Source organism: Aulonocara stuartgranti, assembly GCF_965226115.1.
Source record: "Aulonocara stuartgranti genome assembly, chromosome: 22".
Taxonomy (NCBI): Eukaryota; Metazoa; Chordata; class Actinopteri; order Cichliformes; family Cichlidae; genus Aulonocara; species Aulonocara stuartgranti.
The window spans coordinates 37,022,912-37,038,268 of NC_138957.1; the positions used below are offsets into that span (position 1 = coordinate 37,022,912).

At 46.0% G+C, this 15,357-nt stretch overlaps 1 protein-coding gene across 3 annotated transcripts in view; it reads right to left on the minus strand.

Annotated features, from left to right (window-relative positions):
- LOC309699501 (tenascin-like) overlaps positions 1 to 14,294 on the minus strand; it is a 61,433-nt gene extending 47,139 nt beyond the window's left edge. Inside the window, exons 1-4 of one of the 3 annotated variants that reach the window (XM_082522541.1) lie at positions 13,720 to 14,294; positions 3,406 to 3,764; positions 2,380 to 2,437; positions 2,041 to 2,259 (exon numbers count right to left, since the gene is read on the minus strand). In XM_082522541.1, the coding sequence (XP_082378667.1) occupies positions 2,041 to 2,259; positions 2,380 to 2,437; positions 3,406 to 3,540 (412 nt within the window). In that variant the 5' untranslated portion in view covers positions 3,541 to 3,764; positions 13,720 to 14,294. Of the gene's footprint in view, positions 1 to 2,040; positions 2,260 to 2,379; positions 2,438 to 3,405; positions 3,765 to 6,595; positions 6,893 to 13,719 lie in introns of those variants that run through there. The other 2 variants (XM_082522540.1, XM_082522542.1) reach the window with 2 other exon arrangements.
- Between the last annotated feature and the right edge of the window lie 1,063 nt (positions 14,295 to 15,357).

Genomic DNA, 15,357 nt, shown 5'->3' on the forward strand with positions numbered 1-15,357 from the left:
TTAACCCTTTAAAGCCGGTCGGAGCGGCACGCTCTGTTTTGCATAACTATTTTTAAATCCCGGTAGCACTGCAACCACGTAAGCTAGCGCAATAATTTTTTTGCATATGAAACCGGAGGAGTTGTACTTGCATCTTATGCCATCAGCTTGTCCTCGGTCACAGTTTCCTTCCACATATAGTTTTGCAAAAACTGCATAAAAAGCACTTGCAGCAACAAAAACATAATATTCCAGAAACACGCTTTGCCGATCCGATCAGCTGTTCATAACACTTCCTACCTTGGAACAGATGTCAGCGCGAACTATCGCATGTCCGCCATGACCTGCCCGAAACCGGAAGTGGCGTCATTTTCGCGGAAATGTAGTTTTTTTTACCATCAGGGCCTCATGAGCCTATCCGGTTGTTCAGTCTGATGTCACTAGCCGTGTCTGGGTCTAAACTCCGCTGCAGGTCCATATATCAAACGATCACTGTGGCATTACTGAGAGTTGAAAAACTGTCTAAAGTCTTTCATCTTTAATAAAATGATCAGCGTTCTGCTCTACCAGGTGTAACAATTGAGTTTAACATTCAGGCATCCATGAAAACGGAATTTAGCTTCTATCTAAATACAATATAGCATGTCCTGACTGCGGGGTTTTGGAAACAAATTAAAACGTACAGCTCTGTTATCACTTCCAACATAAATGAAGACAGAAAACTAAACAGCAGTGACGTTTGTAGGGTTACTGAAGTTGGGCTAGCTGGTATATAATGATGTGCTACGTGACCGCTAGCGACACAGCTATGTTAGCATAATATAAACAAGCTAACTTTTTTTCCACTCGATAAAAGTTAACGTGAGTGTTCTCGGTGGTCAGGAACAAATGTAATCGCATGGCAGGATGCTGTAAAAGGACCAAACTTCAGCCAGGAGAACAACTGAGATAATCCATCCACAATACGAGGTTAGTCATTCATATACTGCTGCATGGGCTGGGCTGTAGTTACATCGTAAGGTTTTAAAGACTGAGCTTAAATAAATGATTAGCGGTAATAAAAGCCGAGGGAGGTCAACAGTGATCACTGACTGTTTTAGGAGCTTTTTGAGATCAAATAGAAGAAAATACAAAACATTAAACATGTTAACAACACAAAAGCCATATTAAACGCAGACTACTTTAGACCCGGGAGCAGGATTCGTCACGTCATCACTTAATAATCGGATACTGGTGTTTTTAAAAGTTATGTTTGACTTTATGACTTTCTGTGTCGTTTCTGGGATGCTTAGGACTCATATTGCACAGCTGGAAATAGTTTATTTTGATGCACATGCTGTTTTTTTGCAAATTTGCACTATAATATTTATTTTCGTTTTTCCTGCAGTGTATAAAAATTGCTGTATTTCAAAAATAAAACTATGAAGACACTCAAAATAAATTTCCTGTGGTGGGAAACTATTTTGTGAAACTTTTTTGTATTTACAGTTTTGAGGGATAAGCCTCTTAAATTTCTCTCACTAGAAATATATGTTAAAAAAACAAAAACGATTTTCAATTTTTTTGTAGTTTATTGCAAGTTTTTGCAATTTGTGTAATTACTATGCACTTAATGCAGACATATCATTAAAATCTGGGCTATAATGGTTGTATTGATGTATAGCAACTTGAAATGCTCCCAAAAATGGCTCCACAGCATGTAAAAATATAATATAAGCTCTGGCAGACTTGGTTCTATGGTAGGACTTAAAGGGTTAAAGCCGTGTTTCTATGCTTTGTGTCCAACATTCACACACTGATGGATGATCTGGAGAACAAATGATCGTCCCTGCCTCAGCCTGGTTCTGATGGCGTTTTCCTGTTAAAAGTGAGTTTTTCCTTCCCACTGTTGCCAAGTTCATGCTAACAGGGATCTGTAACGGAGGCTTGTTAGCGCTCTGTAAGAGTGCTGTTGACATAAAAGTGTGCCCTCTTTAACGCTGATAGTCGCGTCTTTCTGCTCTACAGATAAATATTGAAGGTAAGAAACGTGGTCGATCTAATAGAAATATCCAGTTTTACCTTTGCTTTCGTTTGAGCTGCAGCAGTTTCCTTCAGCCCCTCCACACGTCTCCCGGAGGGCTGACACCTCCCTCTCCAGCCTCTCCAGCCGCTCCCGCAGCGGAGCAAAGTCGGCGTCGCATCCACAAGATCCAGACCCAGACGCCGAATCTGAGGGAACCAGTTTGATCTTATGGGTCAGAACCAGAGGAGAACCAGGCGCCAGGTCAATTTCTTTACCTGCAAACGAGGACATTTGGTTGTGATTATATTCTGCAGTAGGAGCTGAGCTACAACACCCCCCACTGCTGTGAAAAACTACAGTTTCTGGATGTTCTTGTTTCAGGTCAGACTCTTTACCTCCTGTACTCCCATCAGATGCATCACCCTGAGTGGCACAGCCCTCTGAGATGACCACCTGCAACAGCAGAAAACACCAATCATTGCACTTTGTTTCATGTTAAGTTTTCATGTTCTCAATGCTGTGTTCTGCTGGTTTGTTCCACATATGGCTTCTCATGTTTCTACGTTCCTGTTGTCCTGGTTGAGTCCTCCTGTGTCGTATTGTCCATCTTCCTATCAGTGTGTTTGAGTCTAAACCTTTGAGTCGTCTTCCTGACTGTGTTTGGACTTTGTCAGGTTTTTGGACTGTGGATTTCTTGCAGCCACCTTTTTTCATGTTACTGAGCTCGGGGTGAAATAATCGCTGCTGCTCTGGAGCACAAAGTGTCATTTCTGAAAGAGTCCATTAGCATTATCCTTCATCGCAGCTCCTCTGATTGGCTGTTCGTCTATCTAGTTGAGTTTGCTCTGTGCCCGCTGGAAACTGGAGCTCAACAAAAAGGTTCCAGACAAATTCACATTTGCACATTAGTCCGGCGATGCCGGGGTAGATATATTACAGAAGGCGCAGGAGGTTTATGGCTTTAACTTTCTGCTTTTTCCAACATTAAAATGTGCTGGAGCGCAGGGCAGCAAAGACGTCAGTCATCAGTTAAAACACATCGAGAGTTTGTTGATGATAGGTCTCTGCAATTTATTCTTTGCTTGGACTGCAGACGGCTTGGAACTGAACTCTGACTGTGCAGTTGGCTTTTGCATCATCTCCTGAGCAGATTTCTGGATTCAAACGTCCTAACAATGAGATGCCTGTATGTTCATTACTGGCCTTCACTGGCTTCTTCCTGCAATAAGGAATCATCTGCAGACAGATATGAAAACTTAAAACTCCTGTGATTGCGGAGTCAGATGTTACAGGGGCCATCAAATAAAAGCAGATAAAGAAGAATTCCCTGAACCTTTTAACCACACTGACCCTCGTTTAACCCAGATGACCACTGAACTGCCGTGAGTCGGCCCATTTATCTCAGCTAAACCCTTAATCACCTTGAAGGAGTCCTGCTTGGTGTCCCTTGGTGTCCGTTGACCCCTTAACTGTAGCTCTTTGGAGGTTGACGGGGTCAGGAGGGCTGGGCCGGCCAGGAGGAGGAAGAGGAGGAGGCAGGGGATGAAAGGAAGCATCGCCAGGGTGGCACCAGGAGAAGACTTCCCTGGGTGTTTGAGGAGAAAGATGCCGGACCGCTCGGGAAATCGATGCTGACGGACGTTTGCCGGTAACAGCGGAGCCGGTTGCTTCCAGGACTCAGTTGGAAAGAGTCTGCAGATCTGGACCTGCTCTCACTTCGCTTCAGTCACAGAGGTGATGGATTTTTTCCTCTCGCCTTTGCTCTCCATGGGTTTTCCCACTGGAAGAGACACAGAATTACACATTTAAGCTCACCTTAAATTTCATGTTAGCGCAGCAGACTCCACTTTGGCCACAATTAGCCGGAATAGGGGGCCATTAGCTGTTTATGGGCCCGTCAGCGGAGCATGGCGGCCAATAAAAACCCAATGGAAAAAGTAACTTGGTCTGAAAGAGTAGCTTGTTATCCTGCAGCCGATTTTCTGACATGCGGATCAGGCCGGGGCCTGGCAACGCCGAATATTACTTCAAGTGCAATTTGGCCCCAAACAGCCGATTATGTGTGGAGCATCTGAGGAAACAGATCCCAGTTTAGAGTTTCTTTACTTAAAAAAGAGGCAAAATTGAAGCTCTGTGAATGTTTGTAAGACTTCTTTAGATACTTACACCTTAAATCCTGTTCATGTGCAGGAGGAAACACTGCAAACTCCTCCTGGTTACATGACTTTTACTTTACATTGTTAGCATATTTATTAGCAGCAAGTAGCTCTGTGAATGGTCTGTCGGCCTCAGTAACCACCCGTGTGTCCTCTCAGTCCACTGGAGTGAAACAAGCATGTTTGCAGTGAAGCTGTGATGAGTGGATCCTGATCCCTCTTCAGCTTCAGCTTGCACCAGCCTGACTTCTATCTGTTATTTGTCTTTGGCTGTTTTAAAGCCTCCTATGAGAATAATTTAACTTTTGATGCAGGTGTCCTCAGGACTCGTCCATCATGTCTCTGCTTCAGCTCAGCTCTGGATCTGAACCCTGAACCCTGAACCCTGAACCTTTCCTCTCCGTCTGTCCACATGTTTCTCTGCTGCTAACTCGACCGACACACAGAGGCTTCTGCATGTGCGGTTTGATTTAGATCTCAGTCTGGACCTCGGCCAGTTTCTGCTCAGTGGGTCTAAGTGAGAACGATTACCTTGTAAATAGCTGCCTGTGACAGCTGTTCCAGCTGCTACGGGAGAACCTCAGGAGGGCAATACAAATTCTCAAAATACACCATGAAGGCTTCTCATGTGCTCTTCACCTTTACTCTCAGTGCTGCTGGAGGCTGTTCCCTCACTGCTTCCAGACTATGTGACAAACCTGTCGCTCCACGCCCACACTCAGGTTAATCATTTGATAGCACTGTAATGACCAGGAGGAGGAGATCTTATAAACCCTATAAATGTTCTTCTGGCTTCAAACCAGCAAGCAGGGGTGCAACTCCAGAAACTACTATTACCTAGTTAATATCGAGTAACACAGTCACAACCTTCAGACATACATGAGCGATCTCAGGTCTCAGAAACAGGAAACGGGTTTGACTTTGTGAAACTTTAACATTTGTGCTAACAGAATGATGAAAGATCAGGAACATCAGGAAGCACATTTACATGCTTTGGCCAAAAGCTTCCCCGAGACCACAGAGGATCACAGCAGCAAGAGTCCAGTGAGGAAATCTGGCAGCTGTGGGTGCAACAACACAGACTGTACATAAAAAATGGAAGTTGTTACTGTGACATCAGCCACTGGTTTCTGGATTCTGTGTTTTGAGGGCTCAGTGTTTTTGCAACCCGGTTAGCATATATGGACAACAGGGCGGCGCGCTAAGGTAAATGCTAATACTAGCTAGCCCAGTTAGCAAGCTGCTTCCATAAAGTGGGTGCAGAGATTCCTGCTAATGTTTGCAAAGTGACAAAGTGATGAAATGTTAGGAAGGACTGTGTGTGTACCCTCACAGCTGCCATGCTATTGGTCAGATAAGTGCATTAAAAAGAAGCAGTTCAGAGATGAAGCTAGCAGCAGTACACAGTTACCATGAAGGGGGGAAAGTAGCTGTTTAGCAGCTTGTAAACCTGTAAATGTTTGATTCTGCTGTGAAGTCAGATGTTCTAACATGTGGCCTCTAGTGGACATTAGAGGAACTGCAGTTATTGGCAGTCATGAACTGCTGTAAGTTTTTAGTCCTGCAGGTTGCTGATTGACTTGCTGATGAGTGAAATAGCAGATTTTTTTTTTTAATCAAAGCAGTTATTTGATTCAGTCCATCACAGAGGACGGAGACTTCAGTGTCACAGAGACGACGTCCAAACATAAGCCTGCATCGATTCTGCTGCAGGATGCGTTATTACATGCACGAGTCTCTCTGATCTTTGGCTTTATACATAAAACTGAAAACATTTTACTTTGTCTGTATTTCTGCATCATTACTGCCTGGTTCTCTGTAAAATCCTGATTTGGATATTTGCTTTATGATTTCCGTCACAGCTCTGCAGCAGTCGGCACTTTTCACATCGTTGGATCATGTAAAAGAAATTATGATTTATTTTTTACATGAATGAATGTCTGAAAAACATGAATCTATTCCATTTGCTGCCAATTATTATCACCAAAACCCACAAATCCTCCCCTGTGAAGCTACAGCTGATGAGATCAAATTAATTTGGTCGTTAAACTGACAGAAAACAGACAAAAGTTCAAAAGTCCAACAATTAAATCTTTTTTCAACCAACAAATAAAAAGAAATCTTTTCAGTTTATTTGTAAAAGTCATAAAAATGACCAAAATATGAAACTCGTGTTCTTGCAAAGCTCATAAAAAATAAAGAGATAAATATCTAAGCAATTTAAAATAAATGAAACATGAAGCTAAAACCTTTTGAAACATCGTCGGCACTGAATGTAAAACAGCAGCTGCTCGTTTCACCCTCGTCCTCGAATGAAGAAAAGCAGCAATCATGGCTGCACAGTTCTGCTGTTTAAATGATGAATTTTCAAATGAAATCTGCTCTGCGTTACATTCATATTAAATGTTTATGAACCTCGCTCTCAGCAGAGTTTGGTCCTGCAGCAGCATCCTACCTGCTCAGAGAGGTGAGGAGTTTCCCTCAGCAGTGCTGAAGTCTCGTCTCAGTCCGGCTCTCTCGCTGACTGACCGGCAGGAGGAGGACGAGGAGGGTGATGGACGGAGCGAGAGAGGAGGGGAGGGGAGGAGGAGTGCAGTAAAATTTTCTCATACTTGAAGAATTTTTCCTCCCTCTCTCCTCTCTTCCTCCTCTGTTTCCCTCTGATGTAATTCTGTGGGCTTTACAGGTCCCCGCTGGGCGGAGGGCTGGAGATGGAAAACATCTGATTTTTAGATGTTTTCAGGGGCTCATGTGTTTCAGAGGGGTCTGCGTCCCCCGCTGCAGGACGCTCTGCTGGTTAGCGGGCGCTGAAGGACCCAGCTGACTCCACACAGGCGTGTGGCTGCGGGCGCTCGTGTTGCTCAGAGAGGATGTAAAATAGGTGCGTGACAGAGTTTTCATTCATGTGTGACTGCAGGTTTGGACAAAGTTACAGTGTGCTGATTCAAAGCATAGACTGTAAGTAAAGATGGAGGAAGGACTCCTGGGACTGGGAGACATTTTTAGTCCCTCGTGCTGTTTTATTGCTGCAAGAATGTGTTTGGATGATGTTTGCAAGCCTTGTTGGTAGGTCACGTCCAACCTGAGCCGGACTGCACACCTGCAGCCACCTGCCCACGCCCCTAACTGCAGACCTTAGCGATGTGAGTGTCTTTGGGGAGTGACTCAGTTTTGAAGCTGCCTTTAGTTTAGACGTGTGGTGTGAGACGACACCTGAAGGCACACTCAGGGCTTTATGGTCCAAATTTATCACCAGCTTCATGACCCGATGACCTCCCACTGACCTCCACCCTCTCACCACGAGCCCTGTTTTGTATTACCATGGTGCTCCGTGACTTTCTGGCGTGCTTTTGTTTGAGGATTTTGCAGCAATATTTGCACTTTGTGCATGAAGAGAGCAGCAGTGCAGTCTCACAGCGTGGTGCGCTCAGGCTGCGACCTCGTCTGAATTTTAAATCCTGCTCAGATCATAAAGAGTCTGAAAACCTCACAGTTCTACCGACACAAGTTTAGCAGAGGTCAGCAACTTCCCAGTGATTCCTTCAAAATAAGATTTGATGCTGGGGACAATACTTCCAGGTTTCTAATGAAACCACGCAGATATTTACCTTCATACATCCTCAAACAGGAACGAGTCAAACTTGATTTTAAGCTACAGAAGAAGAAGATCAGTCAGCTGATGCAGCTTCACACTGAGATGATGTAAATTTGAGAGTTTGAAACATAATACCAAACTCATTATTGTATAATTACAATTATTACAAATGAATGATCCTAATTCTAAATTGCAAACAAACTAAAACGGTTCATTTACCTGAGTATTAATATTTGATTGTTCTGTGTAGCTAAAGCATCTGTAATGCTCGTACACATGCATGCAGTGTTGTGTGCTCCCTCGTGTGCTTCACAGAGCTCACCGTCTTTACTGCCACCTTTAACTGCAGACCTCAGAAGTCTTCGGTTTGCCCCCGCGGCTGGTCGGCGGTGCTTTTGCGGTTCCCGTGGGAGCTCAGAAATGACTGAAATACCACAGAAACCAGGAACACATGCGCGATGAAGCGAAGGCTAATTGTACCACATGTGCGGCGGGCCGAGCCAAGCCAGCAACCAGAGCTGGAGCTTGTAAAAGTGGGAAAAGAGCGATTGAAGCTGACGCCCACGTCTTGATTGTCCCGTCAATAACTGTGACAGATCGAGTCTGAGGAAACAGCCGGTGCAGGTCACTGATTTATTTGGTTTCCATGGAGGTTTCTGGCACTTTCTGACCCACTAATGACCCAAACTACTCTGGTTTGTGTCAAAGCTCAGCCTGAGCATCGAGTTCGCTGTTATAGAGTCCAGAGTTTCTGTCCACCTGATCCATATTTGTTAGAACGTAATTGGTGAATTTTATACACATGAAAGTAAGAAAAGTGGAAAGTCCTGCAGAGACTGTGGAGCTCTGAGTGCTGCTGTCCCACCACAGCTCAGTCTAAAAACTGCAGCTCTTTGTCCAGATGTGCTGCCAAACAGGATGTGATGCGTGAACACCTCGTGAGTTAGAATCTCTTGGCTGCAGGGATCCAGACATGTGCAACATTCACACAACAGGCCGTTCACAGAGCCCCGATTCCCATTAAAGCATCACTCACCGTGTGTTGCTGGGGTTAAATCCACTCAAGCTTCCCCTGCAACCCCCTGACCCTGCTCATCGCAGTCATGCCGTCGTGCACGATGCAGCCGGCGTTGCTGACGGTTTGTCGTACTCGTGAATGACGGCGTCGCCGCTGCTCGTGCACGTCTTCATTTCTGTGACCTGCTGTGCAAAGCTGGGCTCTGCGAGCAGCAGTGTAAAGCTCAGGCCTGTTTCCTGTCGGAGCAAACTTCCAACAAGCACTCATCAAAGAGAAATCGTGACAATGTGGAGAAATGAGTTTTATCTGACCTGAAGATGCTGAACACAGTGAACCGCCTGACCTGCTCCACATATTCTAATGTCACCCTTTTCTGACTGGCTTTCACCTACAAGCAGCAGGTGGGGGTGGAGATGCCCGTATGCCACACCCATTCAGTGACATCATACATATGAAACTGTACTTAGAGCAGTCTGACCTTAATGAGTCCAAACCACAGTAACTGAAGGTTATTAATTATGACAAATAAAGTTAAAAACTGTTGATCAGCTGCTCAGAAGCTGAGGCTCTTCATGCTGATGAAGCAGTCTGTGGTTAAAGTGGGCGGAGACAGAGTTTAGCGCTGTGGCGAGCGGACCTCCTCAGAGGGAGCTGCTGCTGTCACACTTTAGTCCTAACGCGAGGAAACAGGCGGACGCTGAGGTTTTCCCGCTGCTGCACATGTTTCATATCCTGTTGTTTGATTGACGGATTCGATGCTCCTGATGTTTAACTTAGTTTAAGTTTAGTGGAAACAGAGCAGGTCGCTCCCTCAGGGGAAAGTTGGAGGAAGAAATGAGGAAAGAAGCCATTTAAGTCTGAGAGGAGGTGAAGTCATAATGACAGCAGAGGGAACGGCTCATTAGCAGGGCGAAGAGTCTGTCTGACAGCCAGGACATCACAGGCTGAAACAGAGGCGACGAACGAAACAAGCAAGAAATCCAAAGTAAGGAAGAGGAGCAGGAAGAAGACGCTCATAGAGGAAACCAGGAGCAGCCCGGAAATACAGTTTCCTCCAAAGTTTCGAGACGACAACGAGGAGGAACGAGCTTTTCTTCGTCTGCACTGGTGCAAGTTTGGAACTCATTTCATATCTCCAGTTAAAAGGACTAAATAAATAATCAATATTCCATCAGTACTGATGGAGGCCCGTGTACGGCGTCTGAACCTGGACGGCCTTCAGAAACTGCGCTCGCCCACGCTCAGCAGGTCGGCGTGGAGACGAGAGGACGCTTGTTTGAAATAACTTAACAGTGAATCACTCTGAATGTTTCAAACATTAAAAATAAATAAATCAAGAAGATGAAAGAGAAACGAAACATTTTACGGTCCATTAATCGTGCACAACATCCAGAACTTCCTCTTAACTCTGAGAATCACAATCTGGTCGTTCAGTCTGACGTCACCAGTCGTGTCTGGGCTCAAACTCCGCTGCAGGTCCATAAATCAAACGATCCCGGCAGGATCACTGAGAGTTAAAAACTGTCTAAAGTCTTTCATCTTTAATAAAATGATCAGCGTTCTGCTCTACCAGGTGTAACAATTGAGTTTAACATCCAGGCATCCATGAAAACGGAATTTATGACATTTAACGGAGTTAGAAGTTAGCATGGAGTTAGCTCGCTAGCTTCTATCTAAATACAATATAGCATGTCCTGACTGCGGGGTTTTGGAAACAAATTCAAACGTACAGCTCTGTTATCACTTCCAACATAAATGAAGACAGAAAACTAAACAGCAGTGACGTTTGTAGGGTTACTGAAGTTGGGCTAGCTGGTATATAATGATGCTAGCGACACAGCTATGTTAGCATAATATAAACAAGCTAACTTTTTTTCCACTGGATAAAAGTTAACGTGAGTGTTCTCGGTGGTCAGGAACAAATGTAATCGCATGGCAGGATGCTGTAAAAGGACCAAACTTCAGCCAGGAGAACAACTGAGATAATCCATCCACAATACGAGGTTAGTCATTCATATACTGCTGCATGGGTTGGGCTGTAGTTACATCCTAAGGTTTTAAAAACTGAGCTTAAATAAATGGTTAGCGGTAATAAAAGCCGAGGGAGGTCAACAGTGATCACTGACTGTTTTAGGAGCTTTTTGAGATCAAATAGAAGAAAATACAAAACATTAAACATGTTAACAACACAAAAGCCATATTAAACGCAGACTACTTTAGACCCGGAAGTAGGATTCGTCACGTCATCACTTAAAGACCGGATAATAATCATGTGACAGGTCTGAAAGAGGCCGTCCTAACAGACGTCTGCAGCTCAGCATCAGGCTGACGTTCTGTTGTTGGATATGTGACGATGAGATCGAGCCGAGTCAGACAGAACGCGACGGCGGTTTGAACCTGATTCATGTGGAAGTGAAAAACCGCTCTGCGGTCGACCTCATGACTGGCTCCCTGTGTGCCGCCTCACTCGGAGCTTCCACCGTGCTAACCGTTTGTGCTCTGATGACTTCCTGCTCTCACCTCCACCACGAAACCACACGCGAGCAGCTGCGACGGGCAGATGTGACTTTGTTACAAAACTCAGTTTCTTTGTGTTTCAGAGAAAAGCTGAGTTGCCACAAAATCAGAGTAAACACTTGAATAAGCACTGAAGTGTTTACAGCTTGGAGTTGGGACATATGCAGATGACTGATGGTATGATGAAGAGGCTCGCTTGCCTAATAATCGTCTCTGGAGATGATTTTGGCGACGTGTCGAACATGGCACAGCGGTGCAACAAGGACGCCCAGGTCTGCACATGTTCTGCATGAGTCTCTACCAACAAACCCACAGGGGAGATTATCCTGTAGTTCTCAAACTGGTGCTAAACTGGTGAGAACCCAGTACAGGTGAGCTGAGGAGCTTCAGCACTGTGAGCAGCTAACAGACGTCAGTGTTTCCTGCTCCGACGTGCAGACATCGTTCACAGGAGCCGTGGGTGTTTCCATCATCCGGCCTCAGCGGGCAGCAAGAAGAATGATGATGCTGCCACATCCAAACAGCACTCTGGGAAATCCTTCGTCCATAAACAGTCTGTTGAAAGTTGTAACATAGTTTATGTCATAAATCGTCCGCCTGGGTTGAATTAGTCGAACAAAGACCAAAGTGCATGTTTCGCCTGGTTAGCTGTGCGATTTTCCCCTGGTGTCCTGTAACGTCGGAGCGGGACCCTCGCAGCGTAGAGCAGCGCTCCGTTAGGTAAGAGACGCTTGGTGAGTTAAACAGATGAGTTATGAGCATTTCATTGTGCAGGTTTTCCCTCTGCAGGCGTGCAGCCAGACAGACGGACGGGTCCTGATGGGCCTGTTTGAACGCGAGCCGTGCACGCCAATGAAAATCTGACCCGCGCTGATGTCATGCTGCAGCCACCAGCAGGCACTGAGCCCACGTCACCCACAGAGCCTCTGGTTTTACTGGTGTTTCACAGCAGCAGGTATGAAGGTACGTCTGCGTGCGACTCTGAGGACTCGTTTCGTTTATTTGTTTCTATTCTCGGCAGCATCCTGGACTCGACTTTGCTTTATTGAAGAGTTTCTCTGGAAGTTTGCTGTAAAGCGCTGGGTTTGCCCGAGGCTCAGCTGCATGATGGTTTTGTAGCTTTGATCGTCACAGAGCTAAATCAGTGACACACTCTCACACACACAGATGAGTTATAATCAGTCTTACATACATTTGGACACAGATCGTCAGCTGACCAGGAAGTTGGCTTGTTTTTGACGCATCTTTGTTCGTACCGGGTTCATCCTCCTTCCTGACTCGTTAGAGACCACGCCGTCATCAGGGATGTTCATGGTAGCCACTGGTACCTGACCACAGTTTTATGATTTTTGCAGCACAAACGTCCTGAACTACAACACAGCTGCACATCTGCCAAACAAAGCAGCAGTTGTGAGAAACTGAAAGTAAAACCTGCCAACTCTGATTCTGCTCTGCAAAGCAAACACGGACAAGAAGCACAAAGTTGAGCTGAAAAAAATCGGCGTGTTGGGACGGGCGGCGGTTGAGTCTGAAGCCCAAACACGTCCTCTGCATCTGACCTGCTGACCTGCGGTCTGCAGCGCGGGAAGGAAGCGATCCCTGCGCTAACGGGTCATTAACCGTCGCCTCGCTGTAAAACCGTCAGTTTGACAACCAGAGGGAGCAGACTCGTGTCACATTTAAGGGTCATGCATTTAAACATCTGCACAAAATAAACACGGCCGCTTTAACATGAATGAAGTCTTTAAACCAGCAGCTCCGCCTCACATGTGTTGCCCACAAGCCGGAGGCGTGCAGAGGTCAAAGACGCAGAACCCAGAGCTGCCCCGTGGTGGGTGACGTGGAACAAAGTGCTGCCTGCCAAATAATTAGGCTCAATAATCTTCCCCTCAGTCATTGGTGTTGGGCTAAACCTGAAATAAGTCTTAAAGCCTCCCAAACCTCACATAATGTGCTTAATCCTCAAATACACACTGGATTTGAAAAAGGGTGAGAGAGGTTTTTATAGAACAGCTTGATTTATGTGACAGTCCTGTGTATTTGACCCGGGTCCTCATAGGCTGCAGGTTTCAAGCTCCCGTCGCAGCAGATGAGCATAGCAGAAACGCAGCCTCTGCAGTGCATGACTGTGACGGAGGCCAACGCACGCCGGGTAAAAGATGGGCGCATGTGCCGCTGCGAGCGCTGACTCACATTTTCCAGTCGAAGCAGCTTCAGCACCTCAGCGCGAGTCACACACACCTACTACACAAACCCAGAGCAGCGTCTCCACCAATCAGCTGCCTGTCAGCCGGGCAGATGTGGAGCTCTAGTTTATAAATATGTGCAGCGATGGCCAATAATAAAGAATCAATGCAAAAATATACAAGACTAGTTACAGTACTGGTGCACTAAAATGTGCACACACACCAAACATCGATCAGAAATCTCCAGAACAAACAACAACAACCTGCTGTGATGACTCGGAGGTAAAGTGCACCTCTGCTGCTTATTCACAGACCCCGCTCACTTCATCCAAACTGCTGAAGACAACTTCGTAAAAACGACCATATTAGGGTTAGCCCATCTTTATGACATCACAAAGATCCGAGGGTAGAAAAACTGTGTTGCATGACCGGATTACAAACTCAAAGAGAAACCACCTTCAAAGTTTTTTTCTTCGGTTCTGATGCTTCCTGCTACGTGTTTCTGAAGGATCCAGTAAGTCTTATTGGCTAAGCCTGTAACCAATGAGGTTTATTAAATCTGCACATGTGATCCAAAATATTTCCAAAGCACTTCTGAAACACTGACATGAACTGAAATCCTTCATTTGCAGCCGTGAACAGCTTCTGTGCTGCGTTTGGTTTGTGCTGAGCAGCTTAGCATGAACAGTGAATGATGCGAGCAAAGCAGGTCTGAGGTGAGCTTTGTTCAGTTTGGCAGTGAGCGACGACAGGTCAGGTTGTCATGAAGCCATCGTAATACGCACGTTCTTTAGACTGATCTACACGCGTGCACGTGCGCACACACGTGTGCGACACAATCAGCAGCACAGGTCACGCCGAGGTTTCGCTAATATCAGCTTTCATGGGAAAATCGGCTTTTCTCCTGCTTGTTGATGTGTTTTCTTTGTGTTTCTGTGCGTTTGCCACCGACCTCTGGTTTCTCCATCTCAGAGCGATGCTGGAAGAACATCAAGACACGTCGCAGCGATCGCCCCGCTGAGAGGCGGAGAGGGAGCGTGGGGGCAGATTTTATAAGAGCTTCTGCCTCCCTCTGTCTCATTTCCCCTCCATCGTTCCTTCAGCATGTGCAGCTCCCGATCATCTCATCTCAAAAAAAGGCTGAAGGACAGAGACGTGGAGGAAGCCTCCACCTCTGACAGACAGATGGAGCTTTAAAACCACAGTTTCATTCATGTCTTTATAAAAAAATCTTTGCTTTTATCTTAAAATAACTGAAAAGCAGACGGACAGGCGGGTGACTCAAAGGCTCGGGGTTTTCCGTCTGCCTTCACCCGCCTCTCGTGCTGCTGTGGAGGAAATATTTCATTGTGAAAGGTTGAATGTGTCCCAGAAATATGAGGTTAGATGGTGGAGCTGGACGCGCTCCAGCGTCGGCGGCAGCCTTTGTTTGGGCCGAGTCACGCCGTGGGAAAAGCCTCGCTGTAGGCCGACACAGATGCCTGCGAGCTTGCTCATATGTCACAGACACACAGAGCGCTGTCAGCCGTCTGCAGCCTCCAGACCAGTCGCCCCATACGGTCCGAAGCCGGTGACGCAGTGTTCGATTCTCCTCACACCGCGATCCAGGCGACTACAGCTCTATAGGCCCCCGGGGGCCCAGGGCCCCAGCCTCCATTATAAAGGGTCTGAACACGTAGCTCTAAAAACTCTATCGAACAGACACAAAATAACTACAGCGAGGCAAACCATGACATGATACATGTCACTCTGTAACCCCACTGAGGCTGAAGATAACCCACAGGGAGTCAAATCCACACGAAACTCAAAGACCTCCGAGCGAGACAACGATGGATATTAACCACAGAAACACACGAAGCCAAACACGCTTCATCTGGTGTTTAAAGTGTTTGCAGATGTAA